The following is an 18,003-nucleotide window of genomic DNA, read 5'->3' on the forward strand; positions in this document are numbered from 1 at the left end:
CAGCACAACCGTTAAGGACGAAGCTAGTTGTTTTACTAGAGTGAAGGTGCCTGTAAGTAAGCTTAGATCGTCGTGAGGGTCGCTGATGTAAATAGGATAAGTATGACAATGGCATGCCTAAAGTTCTCTAAAGAGGAACCCAGTGGTTGACTGGGCGTGTAACAGGAAGATAAGACGAAAGAAAAGGAGAACAAGAAAAGAGAGAGATAGAAGAGAAAAAAAAAAAAAAGGGGGGGGGGGGAGGGAGAAGGGGGGGGCGAACTGGGTTCGTATTGTCGTCAACACCAAGGGTCTTCTATGGGTGGATTCGAGCATAAGTCTATTAACCGGAGCAGGTAGGTGGGGATAAAGCCCTGAAGGTGAGGAAGTCGCCTACCGAATGAGCTAAAGTGTGGAGTAACAATCCATGCCTTTTTATGTTGCTGAGCTCACCAGTGCGTTCTTCTTTACTCAGAATGCACCAAACTGTTGATTTGGCCACTGATAATGTTGCTGCTATCTCTCTGATGGATTTGTTTAGTTTTTGAAGCCTTACAATGGCCTGTTTCACTTGCATGGATAGCCCCTTTGAACGCATGATGTAGGTTCACAGCAATAGATTCCAAATGCAAATACCACACTTAGAATCAACTCCAGTCGGTTTACCTGTTTAATTGATTAAGAGATAACAAAGGAGTAGCCCACACCTGGCCATGAAACAGCTTTTGATTCAATTGTCCAATTACTTTTGGTCTCTTGAAAAATTGGGGGATGGCTACTCTTAAGAGCTGCAATTTCCTAAACCCTCCCTCAAATTAAACCTGAGAGTGTACACTTTCAGCCCCTATCCATTATATAACTATAGCTTGAATATGTTTTGGTAAACACCTGATAAAAAAAACTAAAATTGTGCCTGTGTCCAAATATATATGGACCTAACTGTGTATGTATGTGTTTGTGTAAATAGTGTCAAAGTTTTATATACACATATATATATATATATATATATATACATACACTGATATTTTGTTAATTTATGCATAAACATGCTTTATAATTGCCCTGCCAGTCTACAAAAATTTAAATAATGAACATTTAAAATATATATGTTTAGAGCTGCTGGTAAACTTGATCCTTATTCACCTTCCACTGGCTCAAAGTATTAGAGTTTTATTGGAATGTAGAATTTAGAAAGGAATAAGGGAAGCATGGGAAACCCTGACTGCACCTAAGAACTCACAATTTATCACAATTTGAATGACAATTGCGTGGTCATGCAACACTGTACCCATATGAATTTTTTAGCATTTTTTTGAGACAGATAAAGCTTTATTTTGGTGGTATTTATTCACCTCTGGGATTTTTATTTGTTTTGCTATATAAATGAAATGTCCAAACATTTTGAAAAAAAAAGTGTTTTTCATATAAAATTTTGCAAATAAATGGTATTTCATTATAAATCTTGGCCAAAATGTATTCCATTATCTTTTTAGTAAAAAAAAACCCCAAATTAGTTTATAACCAAAAATTATAATTTTTAAACATTTTTTTTTATTTTTTTATATTATTATTTATGTTTTTTTTTGTTTACATACTGTCACCCTAGCAGTACAGTGTTACCATGGTGACACTGTACTACTTGTGGGGGGTGATGAAGATTTTTTTTTTTTTTTTTTACACTGATTGCTTTTACACCCATAAAGACTGTAAAAGCAATCATTTCTCCTTCTCTCTAGCTTCATTCTTGCAGCCATTGAGAACTACTGTGTGAGCTGTGATTGGTCACAGCTTGTCACATGGTACAAGGCTGTTGTGAATAGCCTTGTACCATGTGGCCTCTGTGATCATTCACAGATTTCACACGTAGTAAGCATTGATGTCACAAGTGACATCTTGCTTACTACTCTGCATGTGATCACTGATTGGCCAATCAGTGATCACATGATCAGGACCTCGCACAGAGGTCCCGTCCGACGATCGGTGTTCCACTGTGTCCGGAGGACACAGCAGGCACCGGAGTGCGCACAAGCAGGCTGCGGGGAGGCCGTTTATATTTCAATGGTTTTTATTAATTTTAATCAGTACAAAACAGAAGCAACAAAACACGCCCCCACAGGGGCTATCAATTGCACCGATAAGAAAAAACATAATAGAGAAACAGTGCTCTAACTCCAACAAGGCAAAAGGTATGCCCACGCAGGGGCTATCAATGGCACATAAGTTACATCAACATCAATGAGACTCTGATTATAACAACTAGAGGCAGCTGTCCACTGTCACCCAAAAAGTAACAGAAAAAGGGAGAGGAAGAAGAAGAAAAAAAAAAGAAAAAAAAAAAAGGGGGGGGCAGGGGTCCAAGAGCGCCACCACCGAATGCCAATGCCAAGCGCCATTACATCCCCATACTAGCCAGAGGGAGCATGGGAAAGGCATATTGCAACCACGGTTCCCATATTTTTGAAAATTTACGTTGGGAGTCGTTGCATATACTCGACATCCGTTCGTTGAGCATCATAGTGGTCATACGATCCCACACCCCCTGAAGAGGAACAAACGGACTCTTCCAAGCCTGAGCAATTGTTCTAGTGGCCAATAAAAACAAATAGGATGCCAACTTCTGCTGATGAGCCAAGAGGCCCGGTATGGGGCAATGAAGCAAGGCATACCGAGCATCCCGGCCTATAGAGAGATGAAACAAAGTGGAAAGGAGGCCAAACACAGGAGACCAAAAACGAACCAGTCTTGGGCATGACCACCAGATATGCAAGACATCGCCACGATGGCCACAACCCCGAAAACATCGATCACTACAGGCAGGGTTAGCCTGGGCCAAACGAGCCGGAACCCAATACCAACAAAACAATACCTTATAGGCTGCCTCCAGCGTGGTCGTATTAAATGAGCATTTAGCTATGAGTGACCAAGCCTTATTCCAGTCCTCCGGATCCACAGCCACTCCCAGGTCGTGCTCCCACTGAACAACATATGAAAGAGAAGTATGCGACGAGCGTCTGTTCAAAACTGCATAAAGAAGGGAAATAAGGCCCGGGGCGCCCGGACGCTGCTGGCAAAGCTGTTCAAAGGCAGATTTCTGGTATGGGAAAGCAGAAGTGCCCCGCATCGAGAGCAGCCAGTGCCGCAATTGAAGGTATCGAAAAAATTCCGCCGGGAGAACATCCCGGGACTCTCGAAGAGAATCCCAGGTGGGGAAGGACCGAAAAACCAAAAAGTGTCGCACCTGCGAAAAACCATTAGCTACCCACCAAGAGAACACCCTTGGGTGATCCAAACCCGGTGGGAAAAGAGGATTATTAACAATTGGGAGCAAAGGCAGAAAGGGTAACATCAGGCCACTGGAGTAACGTACCGAATCGGGGAGGCCGTTTATAAACTGCCACCCGACCCTGCACTGCCACCGTTCGGCCATTTATATACAACGGCCCGACAGGAAGTGGTTAAAGGCTCTCCAACCACCTACTGGTCACATGTCCCCAGGGTTTGGCTGGAGTGCCATAAATATTTAGGCTGCCTACTCTGTTCTTCCTCCCTCTCTAATTCTAGAATTCTCTAAAATACAAGGAGAAGTAATCAGAGAAGCAGCTTGTGAGACAATAATCAACCCCTGCTCCTCTGATTACATAGCAGCCAACTAAATGTATCTACCAGCCTACACTACACTAGAAGGGTGCTACACCTGCAATATTTCACTTTTACCTGACTATAAAAGAGGTAAAAATAAAAGTTATATTGTTGAGTCCTGACCATAATAAATAAATAAAATGTATACAACACATTACAGGATGGAATGCATGCCATTGTACAGATTGTTCTAGGTGTATTCTTCATAATGTAACATAAATACAAAATCCATAGAACCAATCATAATGGCCACAGAGTGTATCAGAAACTGACATTTCAAGAGGAGGGCTTTATTAAAACATAATTAAAGTGGTTGTAGAGGCTGCAGTGGTTGCCGCAGCCCCCCCTAACACTTATGTGAGCCCCATCGTGATCCCGTGATGTGCATGAGAGCCTCTATTCTCTGGGAACTCTCCCTCCTCATTGGCTGAGACAGCAGTGGGTCAATAACAGACAGTGAGCCAATGAGGAGAAAGAGCGGGTGTGGCCGATCAGTGGCACAGGAGCGAGCCTGATAGAGTGCCCCAAAAGCAAGTTGCATGCTCTGGGGGCACTTAGGAAGAGGGAGGGTCAAAGAGCGCTGGTGGGGAATCCGAGAAGAGGAGGATCAGGGCTGCTCTGTGCAAAACTGCACAGAACAAGTAAGTATGAGATTTGTGTTGTTTTTTAAAAATTGCCTTTAATATCACCTTAACCATTTTTTCCACATTAATATAAAGCAGACCACTATGATTTTTCTCCCTCTGAAGGTTATGTGTCATGGAGAAACCTAAGTTATGGCTCCTGGTTTATTCAGTCACTGTGTGACATGCTGAAAAAGTACGGAAAGAAGAATGATCTGATGCAGATTTTAACACGTGTAAACCATAAAGTTGCATTCGAATATGAATCATCACATGGAAACAAAGAAATGCCTTGTATTGTCAGCAAACTTACTAAAGATCTCTATCTGTAACTGAAAAAAAATCCACATTTCTGTTCAATATGAGCAATAATTTTACCTCCTATCCTGGAAATTGTCATTTTCATTAGCTCATTAAAAACGTAATTAGAAATATTGATTCTTAATAAAAATATTGAGTAGCAGGCTTTGTTTTGTTTCATGATATTCTTTTTTTATATATGTATTTTTATGAAACGCAGCACGGGTGTACACACAATGATCACAGATACAACAAAAACCAAGCAGTTATTACATGGCCAAGCATACATTTTCAGTGTAGAGCTTAATCATACCATTGCCATATTAGGAGTGTGTGATCGGGGCCTAACAAATAATTCCACATTGTGGCACCATGCCAAAAAACATTTACAACAAAAAGACGGAGATGTGCCGCCATACAAAGGGACTTTACATGTGCCTGACAATGGGAGACATACACAACACAAATAGATAAAAATCATATATATATTAATTCTAATCTAATTAAAAGAGGATCATCTCCCATAAAACATGTAACATCAAAATCCAGTTGTATCAACATATTGTGAAAGTGTACAACAAGCGTATGGTGTAGCAAATTAGCTCATCAAAGTTGGACGCGGAGCTCCCCTTTTCCTTTACTTTTGGTGGAAGTATTCCTCAGCCCTCATTCCCTACCCCCCTCCGGTCCTGAGAGGCAAACGTTATCTCCTGACAGATGGTGTGGGTCAGCCCAGGTTAAGCATCCCCAGTTTGGTGCCAGCCGTCTGTGAAAGTGTACTTTCTCCCCCATCGTAATCAAGATAAGATAGCTTCTCCCCCCCGGACTTGAAAGAGAATTGAACATTCCTCAGGTCAACTGTATGTTTCATATCATGAGGTATGAAGCTGTTAGTTTTAACTGAGAGTCCACTGACATTCTGCCCAACATATTGTATTGGGCAGACTCAAGGCCACCCCCCCAGCAGAGGGATTTTTTAAAAAAAGAACAGGCTGCAAGCCTGAAGGCTAGTTTTTGTACAGACAGATCTCCCAGCTAACATCGAAGGAGGAGATAAAGAATCATCCTGCTCTGCAACTTGGATCTGCAAACCCAGGCTAAGGGCAAGTAACTTAACCCTGTAATCTTCTTCCTATTATCTCTGCTGTGTCTTTATATACATATATATATATTTTTGTGACATCTCTTTGCAAATATTTTATTGCACCTGTTTGACTCTTTTAGTAATAAATCTTTCTTTCTGTTAGTGTTAAACTGTTTTTAAGCGCTTACCTGCAATTCACGAATTCCTGCCTTTTGAAGAGACGCTACTGTGTTTGTTTACTCCCTGCCCAATTGACCATATTGGACAGGTGACTTTTCAATCATTATAGTGTATTTCTGACAGAGTCCATCTTCTCTGTACATTTCAAGATGGTGGTGGCAGTAGAAGGGTTAGTTGCGTAATTAACCCGACCCAGTAACAAGCGCATTCAGGCTGCAGGCACCGATTGTAGCCCATTAGCTGGACAATCGCTGTGCAGGGTGCAGCCTTGTTACGCGCGTCACACCGCGGTTTTAGATCGGCCGGTCCTTCGGTCACGAGTTTGGTGAGAAGGTCTGGGGTCTGACGCCGTGGGCGTGATGTATTACTGTTAGTCACGGTTGTGCGATTGTCGCATGTTGGTGGCGGCGACCGTGGATCCGTGACATATGGGATTGACTCGTTTCTCTGTATTTGCTTCCTCAGGATCCATGTTTGAAATAGATGATTGTAATAAACGAAAGACATAAAACTGTATATAACTTTATGAATGAAACACAAAAGACAAAAATTATTTCATACATTCAAATATCAAAAACTAGCAGAGACATTATCTGGGGGATGAGAGGAACAGGAAAAAGAAAAAAACCCACCCCCACCCCTTCCCCCTATAAATATGTCCAAACAAGGGAGAGCTCCACATTAAGGGAGCAAACCGTGGGGAGCGACAGATAGAGATTTAGGGCCATGAGTGGAACCACCCTCAGGTAACAATGAACCAAATATCAGAAAACTCACCCAGTCTGAACACATCAACAGGAAACAATGGTAAGCTGTGGCTTGGCTCATATATACACTGCTCAAAAAAAATTAAAGGAACGCTTTGAAAACACATCACATCTCTATGGGGAAAAATATCATGCTGGATATCTATAATGATATGGACTGGGTAATGTGTTAGGAATGTAAGGATGCCCCATCGTTTGATGAAAATTATCAACCTACAGAGGACTGAATTCAAAGACACCCCGTAAGTGAAAAAATTATGCAACAGGCTAGTCTATTTTGCTGAAATTTAATTGCAGCAACTCAAAATAGTACTCAGTAGTTTGCATGGCCCCACGTGCTTGAATTCATGCCTGACAACTTTGGGGCATTCTCCTAATGAGATGACGGATGGTGTCCTGGAGTATTTCCTTCCAGATCTGGACCAGGGCATCCCTGAGCTCTTGGACAGTCTGAGGTGCAACCTGGCAGTGTTGGATGGACCGAAACATGATATCCCAGAGGTGTTCTATTGGATTTAGGTCAGGCGAGTGTGGGGGCCATTCAATGGTATCAATTCCTTCATCCTCCAGGAACTGCCTGCATAATCTTGCCACATGACGCTGGGCATTGTCGTGCACCAGGAGTAACCCAGGACCCGCTGCACCAGCATAGGGTCGGACAATGGGTCCAAGGATTTCATCTCGATACCTAATGGCAGTCAAGGTGCCATTGTCTAGCCTGTAGAGGTCTGTGTGTCCCTCCATGGATATGCCTCCCCAGACCATCACTAACCTACCACCAAAACGGTCATGCTGAACAATGTTACAGGCAGCATAATGTTCTCCACAGACCCTTTCACATCTGTTACATGTGCTCAGGGTAAACCTGCTCTCATCTGTGCGAAGCAAAGGCTGCCAATGGCAGACCTGCCAATTCTGGTGTTCAATGGCAAATACCTATCAAGCTCTATGGTGCCTGGCAGTGAGCACAGGGCCTACTAGAGGACGTCGGACCCTCAGGCCAATCCCCATGAGGTCTGTTTCTGATTGTTTGGTCAGAGACATTCACACCAGTGGCTTGCTGGAGGTCATCTTGTAGTGGCTCTGGCAGAGCTCATCCTGTTCCTCCTTGCACAAAGGAGCAGATACCGGTCCTGCTAATGGGTTAAGGACCTTCTGCGGCCGTTTCCAGCTCTCTTAGAGTAACTGCCTGTCTCCTGGAATCTCCTCCATGCTCATATTGATGTTTCATCCTGGAGGAGTTGGACTGCCTGTGCAACCTCTGTAGGGTCCAGGTATTTCTTCATGCTACTAGTAGTGACACTGACCCTACCCAAATGCAAAACTAGTAAAAAACCATAAAAAAAAAGATGAGTAGGGAAACAAAGTGTCAGTGGCCTCCACCTGTAAAACCATTCCTGTTTTGGGGGTCGTCTCATTAAATTAACACCAAAGCAGCTGAAACTGATTAACAACCCCCTCTGCAACTTAACTGACAAGATCAACATCCCAGAAGTTTAATTGGCTTGATGATATACTCTGATTAAAAAGTGTTTCTTTAATTTGTTTTGAGCAGTGTGTGTGTGTGTGTGTATATATATATATATATATATATATATATATATATATATATATATAGTGCCTTGGAAAAGTATTCATACTCCTTGAAATGTTCCACATTTTGTCATGTTACAACCAAAAATGTAAATGTATTTTATTGGGATTTTATGTGATAGACCAACACAAAATGTCACATAATTGTGAAGTGGAAGGAAAATGATAAATGGTTTTCAAAATCTTTTACATATAAATATCTGAAAAGTGTGGCGTGCATTTGTATTCAGCCCCTTTACTCCGATACCCCTAACTAAAATCCAGTGGCACCAATTGCCTTCAGAAGTCACCTAATTTGTAAATGGAGTCCACTTGTGTGTAATTTAATCTCAGTATAAATACAGCTGTTCTGTGAAGCCCTCAGAAGTTTGTTAGAGAACATTAGTGAACAAACAGCATCATGAAGGCCAAAGACCACACCAGACAGGTCAGGGATAACATGGGAAAGTTTAAAGCAGGGTTAGGTTATAAAAAAAATATCCCAAGCTTTGAACATCTCACAGAGCACTGTTCAATCCAACATCCGAAAATGGAAAGAGTATGGCACAACTGCAAACCTACCAAGACATGACTGTCCACCTAAACTGACAGGCCAGGCAAGGAGAGCATTAATCGGAGAAGCAGCCAAGAGGCCCATGGTAACTCTGGAGGAGCCGCAGAGATCCACAGCTCAGGTGGGAGAATCTGTCCACAGGACAACTATCAGTCGTTCACTCCACAAATCTGACCTTTATGGAAGAGTGGCAAAAAGAAAGCCATTGTTGAAAGCAAGCCATAAGAAGTTGTGAGAAGCCATGTGGGGGACACAGCAAAAATGTGGAATAAGGTGCTCTGTTCAGATGAGACCAAAATTGAACTTTTTTGGCCTAAACGCAAAACGCTATGTGTGGCAGAAAACTAACACTGCACATCACCCTGGACACACCATCCCCACCAAGAAACATGGTGGTGGCAGCATCATGTGGGGATGCTTTTCTTCAGCAGGGACAGGGAAGCTGGTCAGAGTTGATGGGAAGATGAATGGAGCCAAATACAGGGCAATCTTAGAAGAAAACCTGTCAGAGTCTGCAAAGGACTTGAGACTGGGTTGGAGGTTCAACTACCAGCGGGACAACGACCCTAAACATACAGCCAGAGCTACAATGGAATGGTTTAGATCAAAATGTATTCATGTGTTAGAATAGCCCAGTCAAACTCCAGACCTACAATGCATCCAGAAAGTATTCACAGCGCTTAACTTTTGCTACATTTTGTTATGTTACAGCCTTATTCCAAAATGGATTAAATTCATTTTGTCCCTCAACATTCTACAAGCAATACCTTATAATGACAACGTGAAAGAAGTTCGTTTTGAAATCTTTGCAATTTATTAAAAATAAAAAACAAAACACATGTACATAAGTATTCACAGCCTTTGCTCAATACTTTGTTGAAGCACCTTTAGCACCAATTACAGCCTCAAGTCGTTCTGTGCCCCTACTTCGATCAATAAGGTGTGATCTTGTCAAGGCAAGTTGGCCCACATGAAAATGGCTTTTTTACCATATTCCTTCTGTACAGTGTGAAGGTAGGTTTCCAAGCAGGCACGGCATAAAATGTCCAACATATCTGAAACGTTATACTGTAACTCCCAGTTCGTCATAAAGATGATTGTTAGAGCAAAAATGCAACAACCAGGAGGTCCTCTGTTGGATAAGGGCATTGCATCGAGAGTCATCCTTGCTATGTGGAAAGTCTGTTGCTCCCAGTAAGGGAGTCATGAGACTAGGGGGGAGGGTGAGAGAGAGCGGAAGACCTAAAAAGCAACCTAGTGGTCTGCAAATAGTCCTTATAAGTGGATGTTGTTTAATGGGACTGACTCTTCTGGTTAGATGAGTCCCTTCATGTTATTTCACCGGGTCGGGAAAACCAATTTCCCCTTTTTGGTTTTGATCTCTTTAATCTTGCCGGCCTACCTGCTCAAATAACTGACATGTATATCAGTCAGGAATCCTGCTGGGAGTTTGATTGAGAGTTCCTGGACTAAATATAGAAAGCATTCATTCACATTAATTTATAATATTGTCCTGGCCGAACCACATAAAGAGTTCCCTTACCCTGCGCTGGAAATCTAGTTTGAGCATTCTGATTAGCGGCTGAAATTAAAGTGGTTGTAAACCCTTACATATACCCAGTGAAGTGACTAGCTAAGGTGATATACAGATAAGAGGTGAGAGAGGGCACCCATGACACGTCCCATTCTGTATGGGAAAGGCCTCAGAGATGGTTTCATTCATTTTGATCTTAGCCGACAGATTACAGTGCCAAAAGCCAAAGTTTCATCCCCTCTCCTAGATCTGTATGGTCTATTATTGCTTGAAGAAAAGCCTAATCTACCCTAGCAAAAGCTTTTTGTGTGTTTGTGGATAAAAGCACTTAAAGGATAACTTCACCTTTTGGACAAAAATAATAAATGCTAATTTTTTTTACAGGTATAAAAAATGTGTTTATTATTTTTGTCCAAAGGAGCCTGTAAATCATTGCACCAGCAATCAATAGATCCCTGATGCCATGCAGGTCTCCTGCTGACCTGTCAGAATATTTGGTACGGCCAAGCAGATATTCTGACAGGAATCTTGAATTAACTACCATGGTGCTCCACAGTGCCGTGGTAGTTCATTGAAAACTACAAGCCCACAGCTGCTAAGGCTGCTGGGACTTGTAGAACCCTGTGAATGAGTGACGCGGCCATGTGGAGTTCCACCCATACGGCTGCGCGGTTTTCAAATCTGACAGATAGTATGGGGAGAAGTCGCCCCATACTGTCAGAGGGAGGGGGAGGCAGGTGTGGCTGCGGCTATGGGAACATGTTACATATTCCACAATAAAAACGGGTGGAATATGTAACATGTTCCATAGAGGAACTTATCCAAGTTTAAAGGGATATGTTTAGATTGGGAGTAATGGATGGCGTTAAAGGATAAGTTCACCTTTGGAACATGTTACATGTTCCACCCGTTTTTAGGATGGAACATGGAACATGTTCCCATAGCCGTGCCCGCCACCCCCCCTCCCTCTGACAGATAGTATGGGGAGACTTCTCCCCGTACTATCTGTCAGATTTGACAACAGCATGGCCATGCAGGGCTCCGTCCACATGGCCACGTCACTCATTCACAGAGTTCTGTGAATGAGTGCCTACAAGTCTCGGCACACTTAGCGGCTGTGGGCTTGTAGTTTTCAATGAACAATCACGGCACTGTGGAGCACTGTGGTAGTTCATTGAAGCTTCCTGTCAGAATATCTGCTTGGCCGTACATCCCGTATGGCAAGCAGATATTCTGATAGGTCTGCAGGAGACCTGCATGGCATCAGCAATCTACTGATCGCTCGTGCAGGCTCCTTTGGACAAAAATAATAAATGCACATTTTTTTACCTGGAAAAAAATGTGCATTTATTATTTTTGTCCAAAGCGTGAACTTATCCTTTAAGTATTCTTTGTGTATTGTCTTTACCATCTGTGCCTGGATTGAACCTAGAATAATCCGAGTGAACAAGATTTGGGATGTACGAAAGCAGTTTAGAAGACAAGATCTTCATAAAAATGTTTAGGTCCACTTTGAGAAGGAAGATAGGGCAGATGTGGGCAGAGTCATTACCCACCTTGGAAATATATGCTATATGGGTCTGCAGTGCGACTTCTGGAAGTTGGTGATTGTCTCCAAACAAGTCATATGTGGCTGTAAACCTATGTCCTGGAAGGACTTAATATAAGTGAGAATATAGCCATCCGGCCCAGGAGCCTTATCAGGCTTTATAGATTTTATTGCTTCACTAAATTCCTCCGCTGTAGGTGTGTCTAGGTCAGATATAACTTCCACTGTGAGTGTAGGTGATTCCAATACCTGTATATATTGTTTAGCCTTCCAAGCGTTTGGTCTCTGAGGCGGGAATAGAAGTCTATTCACCCTAATTGTAGAGGGATGCAGAATACACTTTAAAAGCATGAGCAATGTCAGGGGGTTTGACCAAAGCATCCCCCGAAACTGTCATGGAGAAATTAAATAATGTGTGTCCAGTAGCTTCATAGGTGTGACCGGGCTTATGAATACATTAAGTAACTGTCATGAATGAGGCAAGTCTAAGTGATCCTTTCATGGTAATACCGGGAAATATTCTGGAAAAAGGTTAAGATGTCCTGCCCATTCCAGACCTCCATATTAATAGAGTATGGAGGGCGAAGAAATTACACAAGACTGGAAAAGAGCAGACTATGTCTTTATACATAAGAAGTGGAAACAACAGTAGGTACAATTTGAAAACAGTATGAAAAGACTTTCGTGCCATTGTATCAACTATTGTAAAAAGTGAAAAGAAATAACTAAGCTGCCACCCTGGAGTGATCAATAACCACCATGTTTATCTTAAATCTCTACAGGGGGTGCTGTATAGCACAACCCAAAATGTGAAAATAAAGTGCTAAGTGCACATAAAACCAATCACAATTCATAAAAATTAAATATGCAATATATAAATCTCGAAAGTGCATATCATTATATATAAAACACAAAGTAATGTCCATAGGTCACTATAGTTGACCAAATTATGAAAGCCTGTAAACCACAATATTGCTTGGTGTTGTGTCTCCTTGACATCAGAGTGACAAAAACACGTTAGAGGCGTAACATACGGTCGTTGACTTCCGGTCACGGTGCTTTCTAGTTGCTGGAACACACAGCGATTCTGGGATCGAATGCAGCGGCGGCGCCAGCATTTTTAACATCACCCTGTAACATTAGTGCCGATGCTTAAGCACGTGATAATGTGAGCATTTTATCTTTGCTTTAATTTGATTTTAATAAATATACTACACTATATTTTCATCCCTGAGTTCTGATGCGTTTTTTTTGTGGAGCATATGAGAAGATTGGAGCATATTACCACAGGCTAAGCCTTACTTTTATTCCAACAAGCACAGCAGACCTTCTTTTTAAGTAAAGAGGTCATATCCTTTTGGCGAGTTATGTAATACTACTATACCACTGAGTGAAATATGGACACTTGATGATGAAGGAAACACAACACCAAGCGATATTGTGGTTTATAGACTTTTATTAGTTTGGTCAACTATAGTGACCTATGGACATTACTTTGTGTTTTAGGTATATATATATATATATATATATATATATATATATGGATTGAAATGTACACACATTTTTGAAGACAGTTGCATATTGATGTATGTATCCTCAATTCATTTGATACTTGTATGCACGTAGAGGCTTATATATTGCATATTTGAATTTCATGAATTGTGATTGGTTTCATATGCACTTAGCACTGTATTTTCACATTTTGGGTTGTGGTATATAGCGCCCCCATAGAGGTTTTAGTAGGTACAATCGGATATCTGGATGTGGACGAGTAAGTAGATGAAAACCATAATAGATTCAGAAAGAATAGAAGGGATGTTGACCACATTTTTACAAAACGAAACTGTCATTTCTAGCTCTAAAAAGCCTACTCAGAGTATTCCTCAAGTATCTTCTCTGTACAGGGGGAAGCATGGAAACCTCTCAAACCCAAATTCACATTTACTGGAATTAGAGCTGGCCATGCCTAGAGACATAGAGAAGACATTTAAAAGATGAAAATTTACAAGGTGACACCCTGTGGTGAATTCCTTTAAAGCAACTGCTAATCTGTCACATCTATGAAGATATTTAACATTTCAGATAATTTATCACATAATGTACAATATTTTAGAGCACACTTTTCTGCCCTTTTCTCTAATCCAATTATAAAATATTAAAGCCCACCTCTGGGCATAAATAAATAAAAAGGTTATTATATAGTAAATCACAACTTTCTCATGTGTGGGTTCCATAAACACCTCCTCCTGGCACATAACGAGATGGAGTCCTCCATACTCATCTCTTCCTTGCAATCTTGTTTTCTGCCTTGGGGACCAGATAATTTTGAACGCACATTATCCTTTTGAAGTATGGTCCCCATGCCGCCCCCTGTAATTTTGCTGCCTCTGAGATAGGATCCCTGCCACTGGATCAATGGATTGACTTCAGTACAATCAGCCTGCCCATAGATGGATCAAATCTCGGTAAGATCCTGCTGAACCAGCTGAGATTTGATCCATCTATGACCAGCTTAAGCTAGAGTGGGGGTGCAAAAAACAACTGAACAAACATCACTGTTCCTTCCTGTGGTTTCAAGTATTGAGGTATCATTAACTCAATCATCCCAGTCTATTTCACAAGTCCAAACCTTTATCTTTCCAGTTTCATCTTTGTAAGACACCAGTTTTCATCTTCCTAGAAGACTGTTTATATTTACAAAATTGTAGCTTGATGAAGAGCGGTGTTAGGCTTGAAACTGTGCAGTCACGCTTTTTGTATGAAGATACACCTGAAGTAAAGAAAGAATTTTTGCAACTTGGAGATCTCATTCTCATTTGTCTTTGGATGCTTACTGTATATATCAGACTACACTAGATGTAAGAGACTATGGAAAATTTACCTGGAATCCATAGCACAATCTAGTGCAAAATAGATGTTTTCAAGATTTGAGTTTATTATATGATCTTTGAACTCTAGATGATGGTGATTTTAAAGGGGTGGAATGTTACATAAAGGATCATAACCCCCAAGCTTAAAATCTTGTCCAAAGTTTGAATCAGATTTCTATCTGATATATGATAGAAGGAAAATTGATATTTTTCAGAAATTTGTAGAACAATATCTAATACAGTTAGCAGAACTGTGTCCAGAAAACAATTTAATTTGAGAAAACATAAAAAGGAAATTCTTGAAATCTCTCAAGGATATTCATGCTATCACAATTCAAGAATACCGAGGTTCTGTTTTTTTTTTCTTAAATCTTATTGTTTTCAGGCTTCTTTCTTGTCCTGTGCAAGCTCCCTATGCTCCACTGGTGCACCTCACAGCTACCAGTATAGGGTTAGCAGTGCCCTTGTTTCTGGTCACGTGCTCTGCTCTGAATGTGTCTGCACATAGATGTGTTGTTCATTTTGGGGGCAAGCAGGGGGGGTGGGGGGTGGGGGAACCTAGAACATGAAGTCTGAGAATAGCAGAAAAAAGGCTTGAATTTGAGAGATGAAACAAAGAAAGAAAGAGATAAAAAAAAAGGTACATTCGATTTATATTTAAATATATTGCATTTATTTTATAAAAAGGATGCGAGTTTAGCATCACTTTAGCCGCTTCCGTGCCACCCTATAGCAGAAATATTGCTACAAGGTGGCACCGGTGCGCAAAATCACACACACACACACACACACACACACACATATATACACACACGATTCACACTCTCGCGGTTTTCAAGGGAGGGTGCACGCACACCCCCGCCGACCCGCGGGTGCCGTGATTTGACCCCCAAAGATCAATCATCCAATTTAGGCCAGTGATGGTCAGCCTAAGTCAGATGCTCAATCCCTGTCCTATCAGGGATCTTCCTGCACCAGTGTTTACAGTTACACAGGTACAGGAAGTGATGACATCTTCTCTCTCTGGGCACATTTCGTCCCAGAGAGAGAAGAATCAAGAAAAAGTACAATCAGCACACTTTTCACAGTTAGAACACTTTAGAACACATTTAACACCTTGATTGCCCCTCCCCAGTTAATCCCTTCACTGCCCTGTCACCAGTGTCATTAGTACAGTTTGCAGATTTTTTGCTGATCACTGTATTAGTGTCACCAGCGACTTCAGATAGCATTAGCGTCATTTAGCGCCCCTCCCTGATAGCGTCAGATTGCCTGTCAGTACACCAGTAATCACATTTAACCCCTTGATTGCCAGGATCATACTCATACACAATAAACCTTCATTGCAAGTATAGTGTCTGAACGGATCAATATCTTCGATCAGATCAGCACTATACCAGCGTTCACATTTGTATAGTGTCCCCAAAAAAGCAGTGTTAGAGGGATCAGCCTCGGCACCTGCGTTTAGCCCCTACGCTTAGCCTCCCCCTTCTCCCCCAGCAAGTGCAGTGTCAGTAGATCACCGTCACTTGATACATTGGGGTACCAATATAAAATGGTAACTTGTAAAGGCTTTTAAAGCATTGCCTATGTAGGTATGCAGTTTGTCGCCATTGCACGGAGCATGTGCAGTTTTAAAGCATGTCATGTTTGGTATCTATTTACTCGGCATACCATCGTCCTTGATATGTTACAAAATAATTGGCCAATATATTGTGCTTTTGTGCATGAAAAGTAAAATAAAGTGTATATTTTTCAAAAAATTTGCATTTGAAAAATCAATGCGCGAGTGCTATATGACATAAAAATTGCAGCACCCACCATTTTATTCACTAGGGTGTCTGTTTTAATATATATATATATATATATATATATATATATATATATATATATATATATATATATATTTGGGGGTTCAAAGTAATTTTCTAGAAAAAAAATACAAAAAGTGTCAGAAAAGACTTGGTCTTCAGGTGGTTAGAAGAGTGAGTGACGTGTGGCATAAACGTCAAATGCCCCCACCCCCCAAAATGATCCCTTTTTGGTAAGTAGACACCCCAAACTGTTTGCTGAGAGGCATGTTGAGTCAATAGAAGAATTAATTTTTTTACCACAAGTTTTTGGAAAAATGACAAAAAAACATTTTTTTTAAACACAAAATTGTCACTTAAATGATTTATTGCTCACACATGCCATGGGAATATGTGGAATTACTCCTCAAAACACATTCTGCTACTTCTCCCAAGTATGGGGATACCACATGTGAGAGACTTTTTGGCAGTCTAGCCAAGTACAGGACCCCAAAATCCAATAAACGCCTTCAGGCTTTTAAAGGGCTTTATTTCCTCATTACACTTCCTGACTACCTATTATAGTTTCGGAGGCCCTGAAATGCCAGGATAGCACCAACCCCCCAAATTACCCCCTTTTGGACAGTAGACATCCCAAGGAATTTGATAAGAAGCATGGTGAGTATTTTGCAGAACATGTTTGTTGCCACAAGTTTTTAGAAACTGAAGAAAGAAAACAAAAACATTTTTTCTTTTCTTTTTTTATATTTCAAAACCTTGTGAGAAAAACAAGATCTGCTAAGGACTCACCATGCCTCTTTTTAAATTCCTTGGGGTTTCTACTTTCCAAAAAGGGGTCATTTGGGAAGGTTTGGTGCTATCCTGGCATTTCAGGGCCTCCAAAAAACTATGATATGTAGTGTGGAAGTGAAATAAGGAAGTTACGCACCTTCAGGATTTCAAAGTGGTCATTGGATCTCAGGCTCCTGTATGTAGCTAGGCTCCCAAAAAGTCTCACACGTTGTACCCCCATACTCGGTAGAAGTAGCAGAATGTATTTTGGGGTGTAATTCCACATATACCCAGGGCTTGTGTTAGCAATATATAATTTAAGTGACAAGTTTGTGTAAAAAAAAATAAAAAAATGTTTTTGTCAATATCCAAAAACTTGTGGAAAAAGAGAAATCTTCCATGCACTCAGTATGCCTCTCAGCAGATAGCTTAGTGTGTCTACTTTCCAAAAAGGGGTCATTTGGGGGTGTTTGTACTGTCCTAGTATTTTAGCACCTCAAGAAATGTGATAGGCAGTCAGAAAGTAAAAGCTGTGTAAATTCCATTACCTATACCATAGTTTGTAGATGCTAAAATTTGAGTTTTTTTGGATAGTGGATGACAGAAATGAGAAAATCTTGAGGTTTTTTTTCAAAATTTTTGGATTTTGTTTATAGCGCGAAAAATAAAAAGGTGATCAAATACCACCGAAAGAAAGCTTGATTTGTGTGAAAAAAAAGGACTAAAATTTCACTTATGTACAGTATTGCA

The 18,003-nt window shown here is 41.0% G+C and overlaps 1 protein-coding gene across 5 annotated transcripts in view; it reads left to right on the forward strand.

Annotated features, from left to right (window-relative positions):
• The window catches only part of LOC149469188 (caspase-3-like), a 131,597-nt gene extending 126,893 nt beyond the window's left edge, over positions 1–4,704 (forward strand). For all 5 annotated transcript variants that reach the window (XM_089669626.1, XM_089669622.1, XM_089669621.1 and 2 more), the window contains one exon: positions 4,368–4,704. In XM_089669626.1, the coding sequence (XP_089525752.1) occupies positions 4,368–4,573 (206 nt within the window). In that variant the 3' untranslated portion in view covers positions 4,574–4,704. The remainder of the gene's footprint in view (positions 1–4,367) is intronic.
• Positions 4,705–18,003: the final 13,299 nt, after the last annotated feature.

This window comes from Staurois parvus, unplaced genomic scaffold (assembly GCF_062004578.1).
Source record: "Staurois parvus isolate SC_StPar_1 unplaced genomic scaffold, SC_StPar_1.0 ptg000080l, whole genome shotgun sequence".
Classification (NCBI taxonomy): Eukaryota; Metazoa; Chordata; class Amphibia; order Anura; family Ranidae; genus Staurois; species Staurois parvus.